At 34.8% G+C, this 17,530-nt stretch overlaps 2 protein-coding genes across 3 annotated transcripts; one reads left to right on the top strand and one right to left on the bottom strand.

Moving 5' to 3' along the window:
• The first annotated feature begins 520 nt into the window (after positions 1-520).
• On the top strand, positions 521-2,458 carry LOC129792303 (sodium channel protein Nach-like). Its single transcript, XM_055831211.1, has 4 exons — positions 521-766; positions 832-1,331; positions 1,402-1,886; positions 1,953-2,458. Exons 1-4 carry the CDS (start codon positions 521-523, stop codon positions 2,456-2,458), a joined length of 1,737 nt encoding a protein of 578 aa, XP_055687186.1.
• Positions 2,459-2,469: 11 nt separating this feature from the next.
• Positions 2,470-17,272, bottom strand: LOC129792621 (uncharacterized). 2 transcript variants are annotated; one of them, XM_055831863.1, is made up of 9 exons: positions 16,502-17,272; positions 10,852-10,891; positions 10,411-10,662; positions 8,613-8,787; positions 7,274-7,357; positions 5,093-5,226; positions 4,714-5,005; positions 3,942-4,183; positions 2,470-3,873 (listed from the first exon to the last, which is right to left on the bottom strand). In XM_055831863.1, exons 1-9 carry the CDS (start codon positions 16,513-16,515, stop codon positions 3,496-3,498), a joined length of 1,611 nt encoding a protein of 536 aa, XP_055687838.1. In that variant the 5' UTR covers positions 16,516-17,272; the 3' UTR covers positions 2,470-3,495. The 2 variants fall into 2 exon arrangements, with proteins under 2 accessions (XP_055687838.1, XP_055687839.1); XM_055831864.1 differs by having other exon boundaries at positions 4,714-5,002; positions 16,502-16,536.
• Positions 17,273-17,530: the final 258 nt, after the last annotated feature.

Raw genomic sequence — 17,530 nt, 5'->3', positions numbered from 1 at the left:
AGTTTATGTAAGATTTTCGGCAAGTATTTAATGAAAAATCTTATAGGATTTTGACCGTTTATTTCTTTCTTTAATCGTATTTTTAAAGAAAACCTTTTCTTCGTGTCTGAAAATTTATTTGATGCGTGTATTAAAATATTATTGACACACTTAATCACCTATTTATTTTATAAAAAAAATACTAATGAAGGTAATGAAGGGATATAGAATTATTTTTAATCCTCTATCATCATGAACTTCTTTTATAAAAAAATCCTTGGTGAGAATCCTCTTCTGAGTCTTCTGACGACAAAGACCAACTGATGAGCGTGGGAAATTAACAAAACTTTTCAACCTTCTAAGAAAATCCTTCCACAACTTTTCCATGCAATTCAATTTACAACTTGTTGAGCAATTAAGTGGCGACATTATCTTTTTTTCGGGGTGTTAATTGACCCATCGCGTGCTAATTAAAGCAACAATAAAGGACATAAAAGAACCCTATTTCAACCAAAAGGATACCATTAAGCCAGGAACAACCATGAAGGTAACACCACATAAAACAGGCCTACGGCGAAGATCCAGATTCAGGATTAATTGGGATACTCCTGTAAAGTTCTGTGTTCGAATTGATGAGAAGAATTTTGTGCTAAAGGCCGTGGCAGATACGTGTGAGATGTTTTGCAAAGAAACCACCCTACACGGAGTACGGTATATTATTGGGAAGAAGAATCCTGATGGATACAATAGACGCCTGAAGCAACTAACAACACTTATTAGTAGACTGGTGCTGATGTTGTTTTTTGTGATTGATTAAAATTAATTCTAATACATATTTTATGTGTTGATTAGGTGTGGATGACTGCGTGTGTTTCTGGAGCTATTTTTGCCATTGCAATGATGAGCCTGGTGTGGGATCGCTTCCAAACAACACCTACTGTAACAACTGTTGAGACAACAAGTCATCCTGTCTGGGACGTTCCCTTTCCCAGTGTAACCCTCTGCAATATCAATAAGGTCTACCGACCCAATACTCTCAATATCACACGAATTCTCATGGAAAATGGCATTGAGATTGATACAGTTCAGGAATTCTTGGAGAATCTATCGAATCTCATATCACCTGAAAACGTTGATTCGATCTACATCAAAACTTACTCAATTTTAGAAAAATTCGGCTACAACACTGAACGCCTTATGATGGAATTAGTTCAACCTTGTGAGAGTATGCTAAAGCTATGCTTCTGGCTTGGGAATGAAGTTCCTTGTCACAGTGTGTTCAAACTCTCAAAAAGTTCCGAAGGTTTATGTTGCTCATTCAACTATAGGGCACTCAAATCCTTTCTTGAAATGTAAGTTCACCATTTTTGGGACTTCCTCTTCTTAGGAATTTTTTTATACTCTATTTTCTTCTTATTTTAGAGATATTGAGACAAACGATACAATGGGAACATCAGAGGTGTTGCATGTGAGTGGATCAGGACGAAATGTTGGCCTACACATAGTTGTTGACATTGAACCAGAAGCATCGGTTGCAATGACACGCAACTACTATGGGATCGAAGTTATGATTCACGATGCTGAGGAATTTCCTCAATCATCGTGTACGAGTGCTGTGGCACAACCTGGGCAGGAAGTTGTGATTGCCGTGAAGCCATCAGTGGTATCTAGTCGACCTTCAGTACGTGGGGTGGCTGTTCACAAGAGGAATTGCTACTTCAACGATGAATACAAGCTTCGTGCTACCAAGAAGTACACGCTGAACTCCTGCATTGCTGAATGTCGTGTTGATACGATTGTGAAGAAATGCAAATGCTTACCATTTTTCTTTCCTGACATATCCACATTTGCCAATGAGTACCGGCAGTGTGATCTCCACGATGTGGACTGTCTCAGGAATTACAGATGTAAGGACTTATCCATTGAAAAGAAAATTAAGGCAATGAGTTTAATTTGAATTTTACCTTTCAAAGCCATCTTCGAGAGCCTCCAACCACCCTTAAATACACCAGGATTTAATACAACAATTGACATTGGAATAGATTGTCCTTGCTTACCGAGTTGCTCAGAGCAGAACTACCAAATCTCCGTAACAACAGCCAGTAGGACTCACACGGGGATCAAGGAGCCACTCTATGGGAATGCAGATCTCACAAATCTTACCTCAATTCTGGTTTACTTCAAGGAACTAACATGCATTGAATACCGCCGTGATCTCTACATGTCCTGGGATGGTCTTCTGGCATCCTTTGGTGGTATCTTTGGGCTTTGCCTGGGTGGATCTGTTCTCAGTCTCGTTGAAATGCTCTACTACTTCACAATTAAGCTTTGCATCAATATTATCTCCTGCAAACGTAAAGCTGATTCAGCTGCAAGAATTACTCTTGGCGGCAATCGCTGGGCTATTCCACAGCAACCAAGGAAAATTCACCTCCCAGAGGATACGCACTATCGTGCCAGAAGGCAGATTGTTTGGTGAACTGAGGCTCATTTATTCTGTGAAATTTTATTTATTAAATTCCTATTTACAACAATTTTAATTCTCTTACATCTACCATCACCGTTTTTCCCGCGATTTTATGTCCTATGACACTTTCATGTCGCATTAAATAAGTTTCCTAAGACCAATTTGCCCAAAATCTTAAATCTAGCATCTTAAACAATAAATAGGGCAGTGCGTGTAGGGGAGGAAGATGTAGCCAGGAAGAATTATTCTTTACGGTCGAAAGAAAATTTATTTTTTCGTTAAATTTTAAATTTATCAAAAATCAGAAAATCATTAAAAATTAAGAAAATTTTCAGCTGGACAACTTTCTCATCGAGAAAAGCGAATACAGAGCTTTTCCTAAGTCATTATATGACTCAAAAAACCTCAATTCTTTCCTACTAAATAAGACCTTATATAAACCTCTCACGTCTTCATTCTCAATCTTGATTTAATTTATTTGTATAAAAAAGGTAATAAAAGATAACGCAAAAAACCTACTCATGCACAACGTTACACACCTGTAAACATTTTGTAGTAATAGTTTTAAAGAAAATAAATTTTCTGACTGATCTAACAAAAAAATCTAATTTGTTTTATTCTTTGTTTTCATGGAGAAAATTCGTGTTAGATTGTATCAGAGGAAATTTTTCTGGCTCAAATTCGTTTTTTCCCTAGAGAAGCTTTGAAAAATTCAATTCTTCCGGGCTTCCTCTTCCTCTGCCTCGCTACCGGAATCACTAATTTATATTATGCGATTTTAGAGAATTATATAATAGCTAATTAATTTTAAAAATCATCAGTTCACGTGTTGCATTCAAGGGGAGATCACTTAAATGCCATACTTGAAAAGAAATTAATCTAAAGAGAAATTATTTACAACGAAAAAATCAATGTTTTAAATAAATCCACGTTGATCCTGTGATGTCCTGTTTATCCTGATTTCTGAAGAATTTTGACGAACTCGACTAATAGTCTGGTGGTGGGTTGTCTTTTGATCACAAAAAATGCTGCGTGAAGACGATGGGTGATCACTCAATTTGTCCTTTGTGGTTCACGTAGGCATCATAGAAACCCGCATCGGATTTTCTATACTTGAGCTTCGTGCACGTGGTCAGTAGTGATCCGGCAAGAACGAAGATCACAGCACAACTTGTGGCCACAAGTGTGAATAACAGGGATGTTTTGAGACATGTCTCATTCGGGCTTTCACGTCTTGTGGCTAAATTATCATTTGAAGCACCATCCAGGTAATCATCATCCTCCTCCTGCAGTACCCGCAGTGATTGGAAGAGGCTTATATTGTCAGAGATGGTGTCCCGACTTGGTGGCTCACTCTCCACAGCTGTCTGGTTCACGACCTCTCTCTTAGCCACACTCTTGAGGTTCCTCCAGTGACACGGTTGACTCTGCAAAAATCATCAGAATTTTAGTAAAAATATAAAAATTCCTTCTAAATGATTTTTTTTAAACATACAGGACATCTTCCATGACACATTCGCACATCGCATTCAATGTAGAGTGCTGGTGATCCAGTAAACCTAAAGGTTTTCATGTAAGCAAAGACTTGTGTCTCGTAAATTCCACTTTCAGACCACGATCCTCGGAAACGGGAGATCAGCTTATCATCCACAGGACAGCCAAATTCATCAATTAATTGTATCCTTTTGTTGGCCCCGTTGTGAGCGTAGCAATCATTAACGACAATATCGAACCCATCTGCAAAGGATTTCAAATTAATTTGGATTAAAAAGAAAATGGATTAGGTACGTATATAATTTTATACCTAAATATGTAATTTCCAGGATTTATTTATTTGAAATTTTTAGGAAGTCTAACATGAAAAAAAAATATTTTTTTAAAAACAATTTTGGCAATTTAAAGGGCGTAGCCAAGAAGGGTTTTTTAGGTATCTAAACGCCAATTAAAAGTTCAGGAAGTTCAATCAGTTGCTTAGAGATCAAAACAATTTATTTTCATACTAATATTACTTTAAAAAATATTTGAAAATTAAATTATTAAACTTTTACAATAAAAAAAAAACAGAAAACTATTGGACCAGAAAGATTCTGTTAAAAAAACATTTTAGAATTTCTAACGTTGAATTTCAAAAATTTTCTTTTCTAGACAATTTGAAATTAGATTTCTTGAAAATTAAGGAAAATCTTGAGCATATCAGGGTTAAATAAAAAATAGCCCTAAACTCCCCTACATATTTATGTATGTATACAATACCATAAGTCTTTTACCGTATTTGCTCCTCATGTAGATGATCAACGTGAGGGGATCTCCAACTCGAACTGGCCCTGCGATCCTTGCCCCATTAATTCCATAACCATTCCGTATTTCCATATAACACTCCGGTGGGCTTAAAGTGAAAACAACTGGATTCCCCGTGGCTACTTCCACATCTAAGAATGGGAAGGTCACCGTCTTCCAAAAATCATAACCATACTCGCACGTGACCTTAAAATGCTCATCAAATTCCTCCTCAATCAGTGGATTGTATTGAACCGTGATGGTATTCCACATGAAATTCTTCTAAAGAAAAAAATAAATAAAATTTCAATTTGAAAGTAAAATGAAAAGATCAAAATGAAATATGTAAAGCAATAGAAAAATGCTCACTGTTGGATTCTTTCGACTATCCTCTCCATGAGCATTCTTCCCCAGTGTTCCACATCGATTGAGCTGAATGTAGAATTCATAGTAATCCCTTCCGGAACCATTGATGTACATACAATCGGGATCGTATGCATATCCTGCAAGAAACATTCCAATGTGTTGTGAAAATATGCGTTTGAATGCAATTTGCAAGTAACTGCATTGCATTCCCACACATGGATCAACCCTCAGCAGCAGTCTCTAAAGAAAGTGATCACTCAATTAATGATTGTGGTGTTTATTTGGAGAAAAAGTCAGTATATATGTAGGTACAATGATGGGTCTTTTTGTGTGCAAAGACGTTGCAGAAAATTTAATGAAACGACTACAGAAGATCTATCTTGTTCGCGCATATCTATATAAGTGAAAAAGCCCAGAAGAGCAGAGTAAAGAAATTTCACGGTCTGCATGATGATTCAGTTCTTCTACATCATTCTTCCTGATGTCACGGTAATTTTATATTTACAGACTCGGGAACACCATCGAAGGTAACAATCACCATCGTTCTTTGCTACTTTTTAGGCACCTTTTGGTCTCTCTAATTAATTAACCCTTTGTTGAGATCAAACCATTTCAGTTTTTCACGGAAAATCTCGCGCTTTACGACGGCGGGATGTTTTTTGTTCAACCTTTCAAAAGAGTTCTTGTACGTGATTCCTTTAAGCTTCTCTATTGTGGAATTTTAGCGAAACAATTCATTCAACAACTTTGTGGACATGTTATGTATGTTGTAGGATAGGTAAGTAACTATATAATTTAATAAGTCAATCAAATTGTTTTAATATAGATTGTCAGGTTGATTGAAGAAATTCTGAGATATTTCTATAGCATAAAATGTTCTTTGTGATCTTTACCTGTGATTTCTTTTGTTTCATTTTTTTTAGAAAAAAAAACCATCGTTTGAACAACATTTAAAATAAAATCAAAGGAGTTTACTCATTTTTGTATAGGAAAACGCATTTTTGGAGGAAACATTCAGGATACGCATATTCCAAAAGAGAATCAATAAAGAGACTTTTCATTTGCACTATAAAATCTGTTGGGAAAAAATTGGCAATCATTTGACCAAAAACGTGGAAAATTACGTCATTTTTGTATTTTTGTCTCTCTTCATGTATAAAATCTTTGCTTTGATGCTTGTCTATGATTTTTTTAACTCTTTTTTCATTCAGCTTTTGTCAGTAGAAATTTTTTTAACCAGAAATTAAAAAGAGAAAATTAATTTTCTTTCAGAGCTTTCAACTTCTTCTGAGCTTTTTTCAGTGGCTCTAGAAAGAGGTTTTCTCATTAAAACAAATCTTGAGAATAATTCTCAGATCCGTATCATGCAAAATTTGTCAGAAGATTTAAAAGTTTTCCTTTTTAATAAAAAAAAAACAGGAATTTTGAATTTTCTTTCTAACGGCGAAATAAAATCAAACACAAAATATGTTACAAAAAACGGGATCAAAAAATTAAAATTAAAATGAATAATCATTTTTATTACTTGACCGAATCGCTGAGTAACATGTTCTATGCTAAAACTGGTATGTCAAGTGATTTAATTTTAATTCGTTCACCCTTTGTGCAGAATCATGTGCTAAAAGGGGTTAACGTGTGGAAAGATACTCATTTTTTTTTCTTAATGCACTCCTCGCGGTGGAGAGTCGCAATCAAAATAATGAAAATTGAATGAAATTCCTCACGAGTGATTTTTCCCATTGGCACTGTGGATGACGATGGCAACGATGACAAGGTGCAATTTTCCCTTTCAGGTGAAATAATTCAATTTATGGCGTTCTTGGTCGAACAAATAGCTCTTTTTTGTGCTCCTTCTGCAAGCGCCTTGTACTAATATATAAATATGTAGCTGCACCGGCTAAAAGCTTAATGGATAGTATGTGTTTGTGAAAAGTTCTCATAATGGTTTTGGGTGTGCAAGCAAGTGCATCACTTTGATGAAAGGGTTCGTTATAGGAAGTACCTACATATATTATGTATGTACATAGTATAGCCCACAAAGGATGCGTCTTAATGACAATTTGTACAATGACAGAGTCTCTTTGCAATGATGCTGAGAGGGCTTCCTTCGTGATTTGGTGAATGAATTGATGTGTGACTCAATGGGTATCACACCGATGATGATGATGGTGGGAAGTCAATTACCTGCTGAATATAGAAGGCCAGCAAATGAACCATTAAATCCGATTCGGATCTTCATGTAATCATCCTGGCATTCGGCTTCGATGTCTGCAAAAAAAAACAACCAAGAAATACAATGTTTGAGAGAGGATCAAGAAAACTAACGAAAAGATTATAAGATGAACTCTTCAAGTGAATTACAATAATTAATTGAAATTTCTTTCTCTCCAACTCAATCATTTAATTATTGCTGGACACCACCACACACAATAATTAAGATTAGAAAAAAAAAGAAACATTATAAGATGGTTCCTTTCCACACAACAAAACATTATGGATTTCCTCTCAAGACATGTATTTTATGTTCTCAATGGAATACAGCCAATACAGCATACAAGAAGTGCGCGCCCATTCCGCGCGCGAGAGCAATGAAAGTGATCTCGATGGACAATTGAGAGGGAGTCACCCCAAGAATAGTCTTCACTAATGAGATTCTTTTATTGTACCACAATATCAATTGTTCCATCTAATTTCTCAATCCTTTCTCACTCGCACCACAAAATGGGTGATTGATAACGATATTTGAGTGTTGTTGCCCTTTGAGGAATGCGAAATATTTGTATGAAAGAGAAACGTAAGAAATTTTTCTTAAGCTCAATTTTTTCTTCATTTTTTATACTTCAATATGATTTTTTAAACGACAAAGATGAAGGATCAGAGTTTTTTTTATAAAAAAAAATTATGAAGACTTTGAATTGAATTTGTGCTCAAATTAGTAAAATTCAATTGACTACATAGTAAAAAAAAATTGCCAAAGATTGATCATTGATCAATCATTGAGCTCAATATTGAGTTAATATAAGCTAGTTCAATATTTTTCGGATAAGAAGAAAAAAATTAAAACAAATGGGAAAATGGATTAATTATATTATTAGACGATTGAAAATCAGTGCTGAGCCATGGAGTCTGTGATTGAGGAATGATTGAGAGGGAAGTTCAGTAAATATTGAGCAATTATTGAGTTAGGAATTGACCAATAATTACCATACTAATATTATAAAATGAAGCTCCTTGAAAATTTTCCTTATTGTACTAATTTAGAAAGAAATAACAGGAAATCTAACAATATGTGTTGTCTACGAACTACGGACTCATTTAAATAAAACACGAAAATTTAATTAAAGCCCGAAATTTATGCTAAAACTGCAATTTCTGTATCCAAAAAATTATCAATTGTATTCATATTTTCCATTTTGTACTCCAACTTATTTATCTAATGCTTCTTAGATTTATTACTTCCTTAAACAATCTGTAAAGTACTTCCTTAAAGACATAAATTATGCAAAAAAAAAGGTTTACTCACGTTGGACTCTTGTATTATTGAAACGGTAGCGCCTCGTGTAGTCTCTATCCCAAGGATCAGGGCGCCAAGTTTCCAAATCGACTGATGCACCTGTGTGGTAGGAAGTTGCTGCTGGGATTCTTGTTCTAATCGGTGTAACTGGGATATATCCTGCGGTGTCTGATAGATAAACAACCTGCCAAATTCAAAAATTTGTAACAATTATACATGAAAGATTAACCAAAAGGGCATTGCAAAATACTGCAAAAAAATTAATTCTCAAGAGATTTTGATGCAGGTATATAGTGAAGGTGAAGATTCATCGGAAGTACGCCCACAAATTTGAATATAATCCACGCGTCAGGTGAGAAAAGCCAAAGAGTTTGTTGCCCAATATCCGGCACTACGAGACACCTTAACCGCAAGCCATTCAAATTCCAACTAATTGTACGCGAATTATTGCCTCGAAATGAATTTCTTTCAGGGTGTTGGATGGCCTCATGAGAAAAAAAAATATGAAGACGCTCGAAGGTTGACGGAGGCCTCTGATTGGAAAGATAAAGCATTCTCAACAACATACACTTTCCACACATTAATTATTAATAACAACATGTACTTTGTCGACAAAATAGGTCTTCTTCTCTTTCCCTTAAATATTTTCATGATGATGGTATAATGTTTGGGGACTGTTGGAGATTTTAAGATTTCAAAAATTAATATCTTCACCTTTTCAATGGATTAGGAAAACATTTAATTATGATTTGTTGTGTTTGCATAAATAAAACATTAAATAAAGGCTAAAATTTTGGAGAAAAAAAATAAATTTTGGAGGAAAAGCTTTCCCTGAAGAAAAAGCTCCCGTCCCAAAAAAAACTTTAAATGAGAGCAGAGGACATTATAATGTATGCCAACGACCATGAAGTGATTCAATGTGAGTTTTATTCGTTTTATTACTGGAGGATATTTCACAATTTTTCCTCCATTAAAAATGCTAAACAGAGTTATGTTTGTCGATCATGGTCGAGATTTTGAGAATTAAATACATTTTTCGACAAGGAATATGCGTTACGTCTTGCGAAAGTTAAATGAAACATCATTTAACGACTTTACATTTTGAAAACAATTTATAAGGAAAATTACCCTCGAAAATTATATGTTAAACATGGTAAAATTAAATAAAATTATCAGATTTTTTGTGCTCCAAAAATGAAGCTCTAAATCTTCAGAGAATTCTAACTCACGCAGAATGAAAGTGAAAATCCTTGTGAGAAAGTTTCTTTTCTCTCCCTGAATTTGAACTACAATCCACGCCGTTGATTCCTTCCATGGTCATTTACGTATGAAATATACATCATTTCGTAAGAAAAAAAAACATAAAATTCCCCCTTCGGCACCTCAATTGGCCATCAATATAATATTTTGTTCTGTTTTTCAGCACCTCTGCACTTTTATTTGTTAGAGAATAAAAATCACAAAGAGGACTCAGTGGAGCATGAAGCTCAAGACACTCTTTTCGGCACTTCTGGAAGACCATCGTGGACAGATTTTAGAGGATTTTTCGTAACAGATGGTGTAAAAGAACTTATGGAATAATCTCTCGAGGGAAAAACCGAGAAAGGAATTTAGAAGAATTTATTACAGATTCAAAGCTATTTGTTTCTCTTTTTAGCAATAAGTCTTTTTTTATGAGGTGAAAAAATGATTTTTTATGAGAAATTTTACAGAAACAACACAGTTAAAAGGGTTACCAATAAGTCGTTTGTAAATTGTAAAGTAATTTCAACAGAAAATTAATTTTCTAATCAATTGATCAACTCACCGGATCACTCCCTTCGTGTGATAGGGCTTCTCGACTTTGATTTTGACTTTCTATGGACGATGCTGCAGTCTTTGCATCTTCTGCCCTCTTTTGCACCTTGGACGGTGTCTGATGGCTCACTGGCACAAAGATCTTGGGTGTGGGTTTAATGTGTGTCCTATTTCCTCCTGTTTTACTCACACTACTCGTCACATGCCCAGTCACGCTAACATCTGTGGAGGATTCAATGGCGTCTGCCCAGCATGCGGTGATCTGTAGAGGAAAGCGCGTGTTATTGCGTCAAGATCCGGCGAAAGTGAACATATAGCATAAGGAGATTGAGCAAAAGTTGAGATTGACTCATCGCGGAGGGCCCTCAGCTTCTCAATTGATTCGGATTTATTTGCTCTATGAGATTCCGGGCAGAAATGGGTTTTGATGTAAGATGCCCCATTGTCTTACCTGGACTATGACGAAAAGGTAGAAGGCAATCTGGCGCAATCTGCGGAGAGGAAGAGAGATGAGAGACACACGTAAGAAATTGCTCTATATTTATTGTTTCAAGGGGCTCGATCTTCGGCATTTTTTTGGTACCTATATAATACATATGTAGGTACATATATAATACACATAATACTGCAAGGTGCTTCGTGATTTTCACCTCAATTGATTCCCTTTCTTCACCTTCTTTCATCAAAATCTTCGTCTCACTGCTATTTAGGGCTATTAGTTAAGCGATCAAGAATAAACTTTTATGTTCCATGATGTTTCTAAAACTTGTAGTGTACCTACATATTTTTTTAAAACCGATTTTTTTTAATTAAATTAAATTCATTTTGTTCTTTGTAAGTTCTCAGAATGATTTTAAATTTTTAACGCCGATTTGTCCATTCGTTCAACAATTTTATGTCTTGTCTTTGAGTGCATTAAAGTGGCATAAAAGGTTTCTATATTTTCACAAAAATCGAATAAAATCTGTAAGAAGAATATAATTATAACGTTTCAATTTGTATGAGAATTGATTTTTCAAAAAATTCCTGGACAAATCTGGATTAATGTATGAAACACATTCAAAAGAAAAGCATTGATTTCACAATATATATTTTTTAGAATTTTATTGTTTGACTCTATATATGACCTAATTCAGATGCATTTTTCCACTAGAATATGTACGACATGTGCGATGTAGTAGGAAAATGGGAAATGTTGTGTCAATTCTAAAATATCGACATTAAAAGAAAACACCGAAAGATAAAGAATAATCAGACAGTATAACTCACGGAGAAACAATAGAATAATAATTTTTTTAAGAAGAAAAAAATTCTATAATATTACACCATTGCTCTTCTCACGTAACACTCAAAAGAGTTAATAGGTAGTGAATTTCTTTTTATCTCTGAAAATCGTTATTGAGTTATATGTAAACTTCCCTCGCTGGAACTATTGGAGGTACGTTAAAATAATGATGTCTTTGTTGGGGGAAAATAGTTGGAGAAATTCTTGGGAGAACCATCGAAATCATTCACAAAATCTCAATCACGTCTCATCGCCCAGAAAAGTCGTGTTATTCCCGTTTCCTTAATCTCCCGCGAAATTGCATCAATTTTGAATACATAATTTCACCTTCGGGAGAACAATTACACACATTTCGATGGGCACTCGCAATTATTAGGTTCTATGTTGTTATTTAACTAAATGTTCCGTGAACAGACTGGGTGCTAGGGCTGTTTGTTTGTTGGTGTAGCCACCATAATGTGACATACTGTTAATTTTGTAATGAATGGAAAAACTACTCAAGGCATCCGTCGGCGTAGAACATTGGTGCGATCATTAGAATAATTTCGGTGGTGATCTAGAGAAATGTTTTGTTTTTTTTCTGTTGGAATATTTGCCCTCCGTGTGTCTGGTTGTTTGCAATAATTTCTCTATTTAGGAGCAATCTTACGGAGTAAAATGACTAGAGCTAAGAAGAAACAAGAATCGCATGCCTGTTGCAGCATCATTTTGGGATGGGGCCCATATTAAGCAAGCAAAAAGGGCTTCCTGAGTGGAGAAGCGTGATCGATTAGTGAGCTCAAATGATCATTTACAATTGAATACGCGTGATCGTGGATTTGATACGGCTGCCGATTCACCCTGTTCTTCCTTGGGGAAATATTCTTAGTCTTGTGGATCTCTCTAGAAGTGGGTCTCTGGATCAAAAGGCCATCGAGAAGGTGGAAGAGGCAATTTTCCATCACAACACAACACTCTCAATCGGGCAATTTAGAGCCGACATTCTTCGGCAAAGATTGTGTGAAATTTTCCCTCCATTGCAAATTCTTTTATGAGACTTTGCAGAGTACTCGAATGAAAAAAATTCGTTTTTTGTTATAAATAGGGGAGAAACAGCCCAATTTGGACAACTATCACAAAACCGATGAAACTGAATTCAAATTAAGAAATTAATGTGAATAATTAGAGCAATAAAAGATTTTATAATGATATTAAATTTTAAAATTTTAATTTTTATTCAAAATTTTATTTTCCACTCTGTGCCGAGCTTTAGTAGTCCGAATTAGGCTATTTTTAGTATATATCTTTTTTTATTTTTAGCACGTTTGATAAGATTACATAGCTATGTACGTCAAGTCTATAAAAACTGCAGAAAAATATTTTATGACCATAAAAGTCAAAGAAACACGATAACAAAATTTATGGACATACACTTGATTCACACAATAATTAAAGAAAATTGCATGTAAATTTACTTTTCCGACGTTTTAATTAATTCTTGAAAATTAAAAAAAAAATCTTGAACTAAATTCGTTAAAATAAGCATAATACATAAAAAATAAAAAAAACTATTAATAACAAAAAATCAATTAGTTAATGTTCGTTTCAGGAAGTCTAAAGTTCTAAATCGCTCAAAAATAATTCAATAAATCAATCAAATGCAATACTGCTGGCATCCTAAAAAAATATCGCGAGATGCATAAGAGTTTACAATGTAAACTTTTTAAGATCAACTTCATCATCGATCGATGATCTCTTTTCTCAGTCAAATGGAAAAAAGATCTAAATGTGTTTAGCCGCATGCTTTTTCCCAGGTGATCGAAAACCGCGAAAAAGAGTGACTAAGAAGAAGAAGAGGAGTCACATGTGCACAGGGAGAAAAAAGAATAATAAACAAACAATCATCCAATTCACGGGAGTCACTCGGATATTTATTGATGCACGTCTATGTGGTTTTTGCAATTATTCCTCACCATCCAATTCGATACAGATCAGGTGAAGCCATAATGCATCAAGAACCCTTCTTTGTCTCCGTGCCAGGAGGATCTATGTGTGGCTTTTGCTCTTTTACAGTTCTTCTTGTCGATATTAATTTAATTTTGGTTTTCGATATAGGAAAAAAAAGAAAAATATATAAAAGAAAAATATTTAGTGTCTCGCGATCACGTTATGTCATCATCCAAAGTGGAAGAAACCAACAAAGCATTAATTGAATCCCGTTTGCGCGCCAAGAATTTTTGCGCCTGACTTTGTATGAATCCCACCTTTTCTCGCGCATTGTAACAACCGATACGTATTGGATTTCTAGATAGAAAGATTGGGGAAGAGTGTAGAAGAGGGCCCTGGAGTGACTTCATGGAAATGATCACGTTTCAATCATCCAAAATAAATTACATGGAGTGTGGAAAGAAAGAAAGAAAGAAATTTCCCAGAGACATTTCCTATTATTAGCCACCACTTATATATTCTTCCACAACACAGTATTCTGCATGTGATGCCAAAGAATTGGCGGAAAAAAGTTCTCTCAACTATCCGAAGAATCTTCATGTTCGCGCGGCTCAAAATTGGACCCCTTTTGCGCGCGCTTTTTCGCGATTGAGACACAAAAGCACCAATTATGGGCGCTTTTCTGATGCCTCCTCCGCGACTACTTCCACCTAACGGTCCCTCCATGGGTCTCTGTCAACAAAGAGATTCACGGACGTCGTGACCTTGACTGATCTGACAACATTCTCAATTCCATATTGCAAAATATCTCAATTATTTATAACCAACTTTTCACACAGACTTACCTATACTTTATTGATCTGTATATTTCTCTTTATTGGATTTATTGCCCAAAATAATTCACGCTTGGCTCAGTTTTATTTAATAAATAATAAATTTTAAGGACATACTTTCAAAAACAAAACATAAAAATAATAATATTGATGAAATTAAAATATATTGAAATAGAGAATTTTATACAAATTTATTTTATATTGTTGACAAGGATGTTGATTTCTTCAGCAAAATTTTGTAATTATGTTGCTTTAGAATCATAGATTATTTTTAAAATAATTAAATTACGTTTGAATGAATTTAAATTAAATTTTTTATGCTTATAGTAATCTTCAATCTTCTGCAAATGCTGAACAACTAACCCTTTCACGTTTATTGGGTCATACGCTAACTTAATTGTAAAGCATGATTTTTTCCATAATTTTAATTAATTTATTGTTTTTCCAGATTTTCCCGCTTTTCCAAATATGAAATATGTACGTACAATATAGGGCCTAATTAATTTCCTGTGCAGCAGAGAAATAATTCAGAAAAATTCAAACAAATTGTAATAACGTGAAAATGCTTCGTGAAACATTTTCAGGATCGTGGAAAATCGTGATTTTTTACATTCCAGGTTGGTTTTAAAAAGAAGATTTTTCCATTAATCGTCTATTTATTCTATATCTACAAGCAAATTATTTTTTAACTTCTCAAAAATTGTCGAAAATTTTGACATTTCTAAGATTTTTCCTTGGTTTCTGTTTTCGCTTTTGTGAATTATCCTTTAGGTGGTACAGCAAATCACAAATCCAATATGTAGTATTTTAAGGCATTTTCAGGGAAACTCGACAGGAACATGCGGAAAATACGCATGAATAATTTTTTGGAAAAATCTAAGAATTCATGTTCTATTGAACGAGAAAGGGTTAACATGGTACTTTATAAAGTCCTCAAAAATCAAGCCGATGCAATTCTAATTTTGCTTTGAGCATAAATTATCTCTGATTCTACTTTTCTTTTTTGTTTCTTGGACTTCAATCTTTGTAATTATGGATGGATAATAAATGTATTTGAATCAAATTGAATACAGAACGAAAGCTTAAATAGCATAAATGTTGTGAAATAAGAAAATTAATTAAAGTCCTAAAGAAAATTCAATTTTTACATGTTTTCTTTTACCAATTCAAATTGTTTTAATCGATAGAACATTTCATAATAGATCTTTTTCAATTGTTATGGATGCTCTTTAACAAATATAATCCTTGAAATTTCTCAACAACCAACTTGAACGAATGATGGGAACGAATCATACTATAAATTAACCAAACACCTGGATTGACACTAATTGATTTTTTTTCGCACGAGGTTCTCCTTTTTGTGAGATATTCCGAAGAAAAAAAAAATTCTTAACGGTTGTAAATATTGAATTTGATTTTTATCACGATACGTTTCAAAGAACATGGTTGATTCTTTAAGAATAAGAATCTCTTAGGGAGCTCTTCTTGATTATATCGTCTCAATCTTATGATCAAATCCATTGACCCAATTATTTCGCCGAATCATAAAAAAGGTAGCTAATAAGGTATCTGTGGACCAAACTAATCTATGTTGGATCAAAAAAATGGATGGAACTGAGTGATGGGAATTTTTTCCCTTAGACTGCAAAATACTAGGAAAGAACACAGCTCACAGAAATTTGGTTCTTTGTCACTGAAAAATTCTCACACAAGATGCATCGCTTGCGCAAGTAAGACAATTGAGGTGTCTCTTAGCGCACTTTTTATCAGCGACAGTGATCGTTTTCAGGGCATAAAAGTGTGACTCTGCAGAACATCACCTTTTGTGTTAGAATTTTTTCGTCTTCACAACATTGCTGCGGCGAGGGCGTTCTCAAAATTGACAACACAGTTTATTGCAATTATTTCTGGCTCATATTCCGCGCACCTCTGGATGCTTTTCCACATACATAACTATATTTTTTCTGGATAAGTGGTAGGGGGGTTTCATATGCAATTTTTGAAGAACGGGATTAAGAAATTTTAACATGGGTTCTGTTAGATAAAATTGCTCTCACCTCATTTGACACATTTTGCTGATCTTTCCACTGAGATTTCTGCACAAATTCTAATGGTTTTTCAGTGGATGAAAGTCTCTCTTAATTTTTTTTTTGTAAAATATTCCCACCACAAATTTATTTGATACAGGAAGATGGGTCTGAGGTGGAATTTCTGTCACCACAGAAGAAGCTGTTAAGTGCACAACAGTTAGAAAAATCACTCATAGAGCACTTCTTTTGCATCACATACGCAATGTAACCACTAACAGAAACACCTAAAACAATTTCTTTTACTTTAAATTAGCATCCACAGAATAATCTTCCAGAGTACTTTACACAAATCTCCATGCATTTTCGCATCCACAAATTCACAAGAAAACCAAACTCTTTTCAGGAGCTTAGACCTTATTCAACTCCCGTGTGATCCGAGGAAATTCCTTGGCCGCACTCTTCGAAATAAAAACTCACGGCAAAAGCGAAAAAAGAGGGGCCCAAACGAAGAAGTTTCACTTTTAATTATTAGATCGCCGCGGTCATAATGAATTCACAATTGCAATACTTGAGTTACGCAAAGTGCTGTTTGAATACTTTTCCGCGCCACTGGGACTCCTCAATGGCTTTCCCCGGCTCCAGCTGCTGCAAACTTACTACACACAAGTTTTTCGCGCCCAACTCGCGAGCCTCGACGGACAGGTGTGAAACGAAGCGAGCACGCAGGTGGACTTATAAAGCTACATTCATAGTTTCTTTCAACAGAGAGCAAAACAGTGGAGGCGCCCAGTTGAGGGAGCTTTCGCATCGTAGAACGTTCAAAGAGCTTTGTTCTCTTCCTCAGCATCTTTTTCAATCATTCATCATATTTTAGGTTTATGGGAATAGTGGGGAAGATAGAGAGATGCAGCTCTTTGAGCGCCCTCATGCAATTTTCATGTGAGAGTCATAAAATATTTCAAGAAAGACCTCAATTTTATTCTCAAAGTCGCTCAAAAATTAAGAAGAAAAAAAAATAGATTTTAGGAGCTTTTCAGGAGACTCGGCAAAAGGATA

Source organism: Lutzomyia longipalpis, chromosome 3, assembly GCF_024334085.1.
Source record: "Lutzomyia longipalpis isolate SR_M1_2022 chromosome 3, ASM2433408v1".
NCBI classification, from domain to species: Eukaryota; Metazoa; Arthropoda; class Insecta; order Diptera; family Psychodidae; genus Lutzomyia; species Lutzomyia longipalpis.
This window is presented reverse-complemented; position numbering and strand designations above follow the sequence as displayed.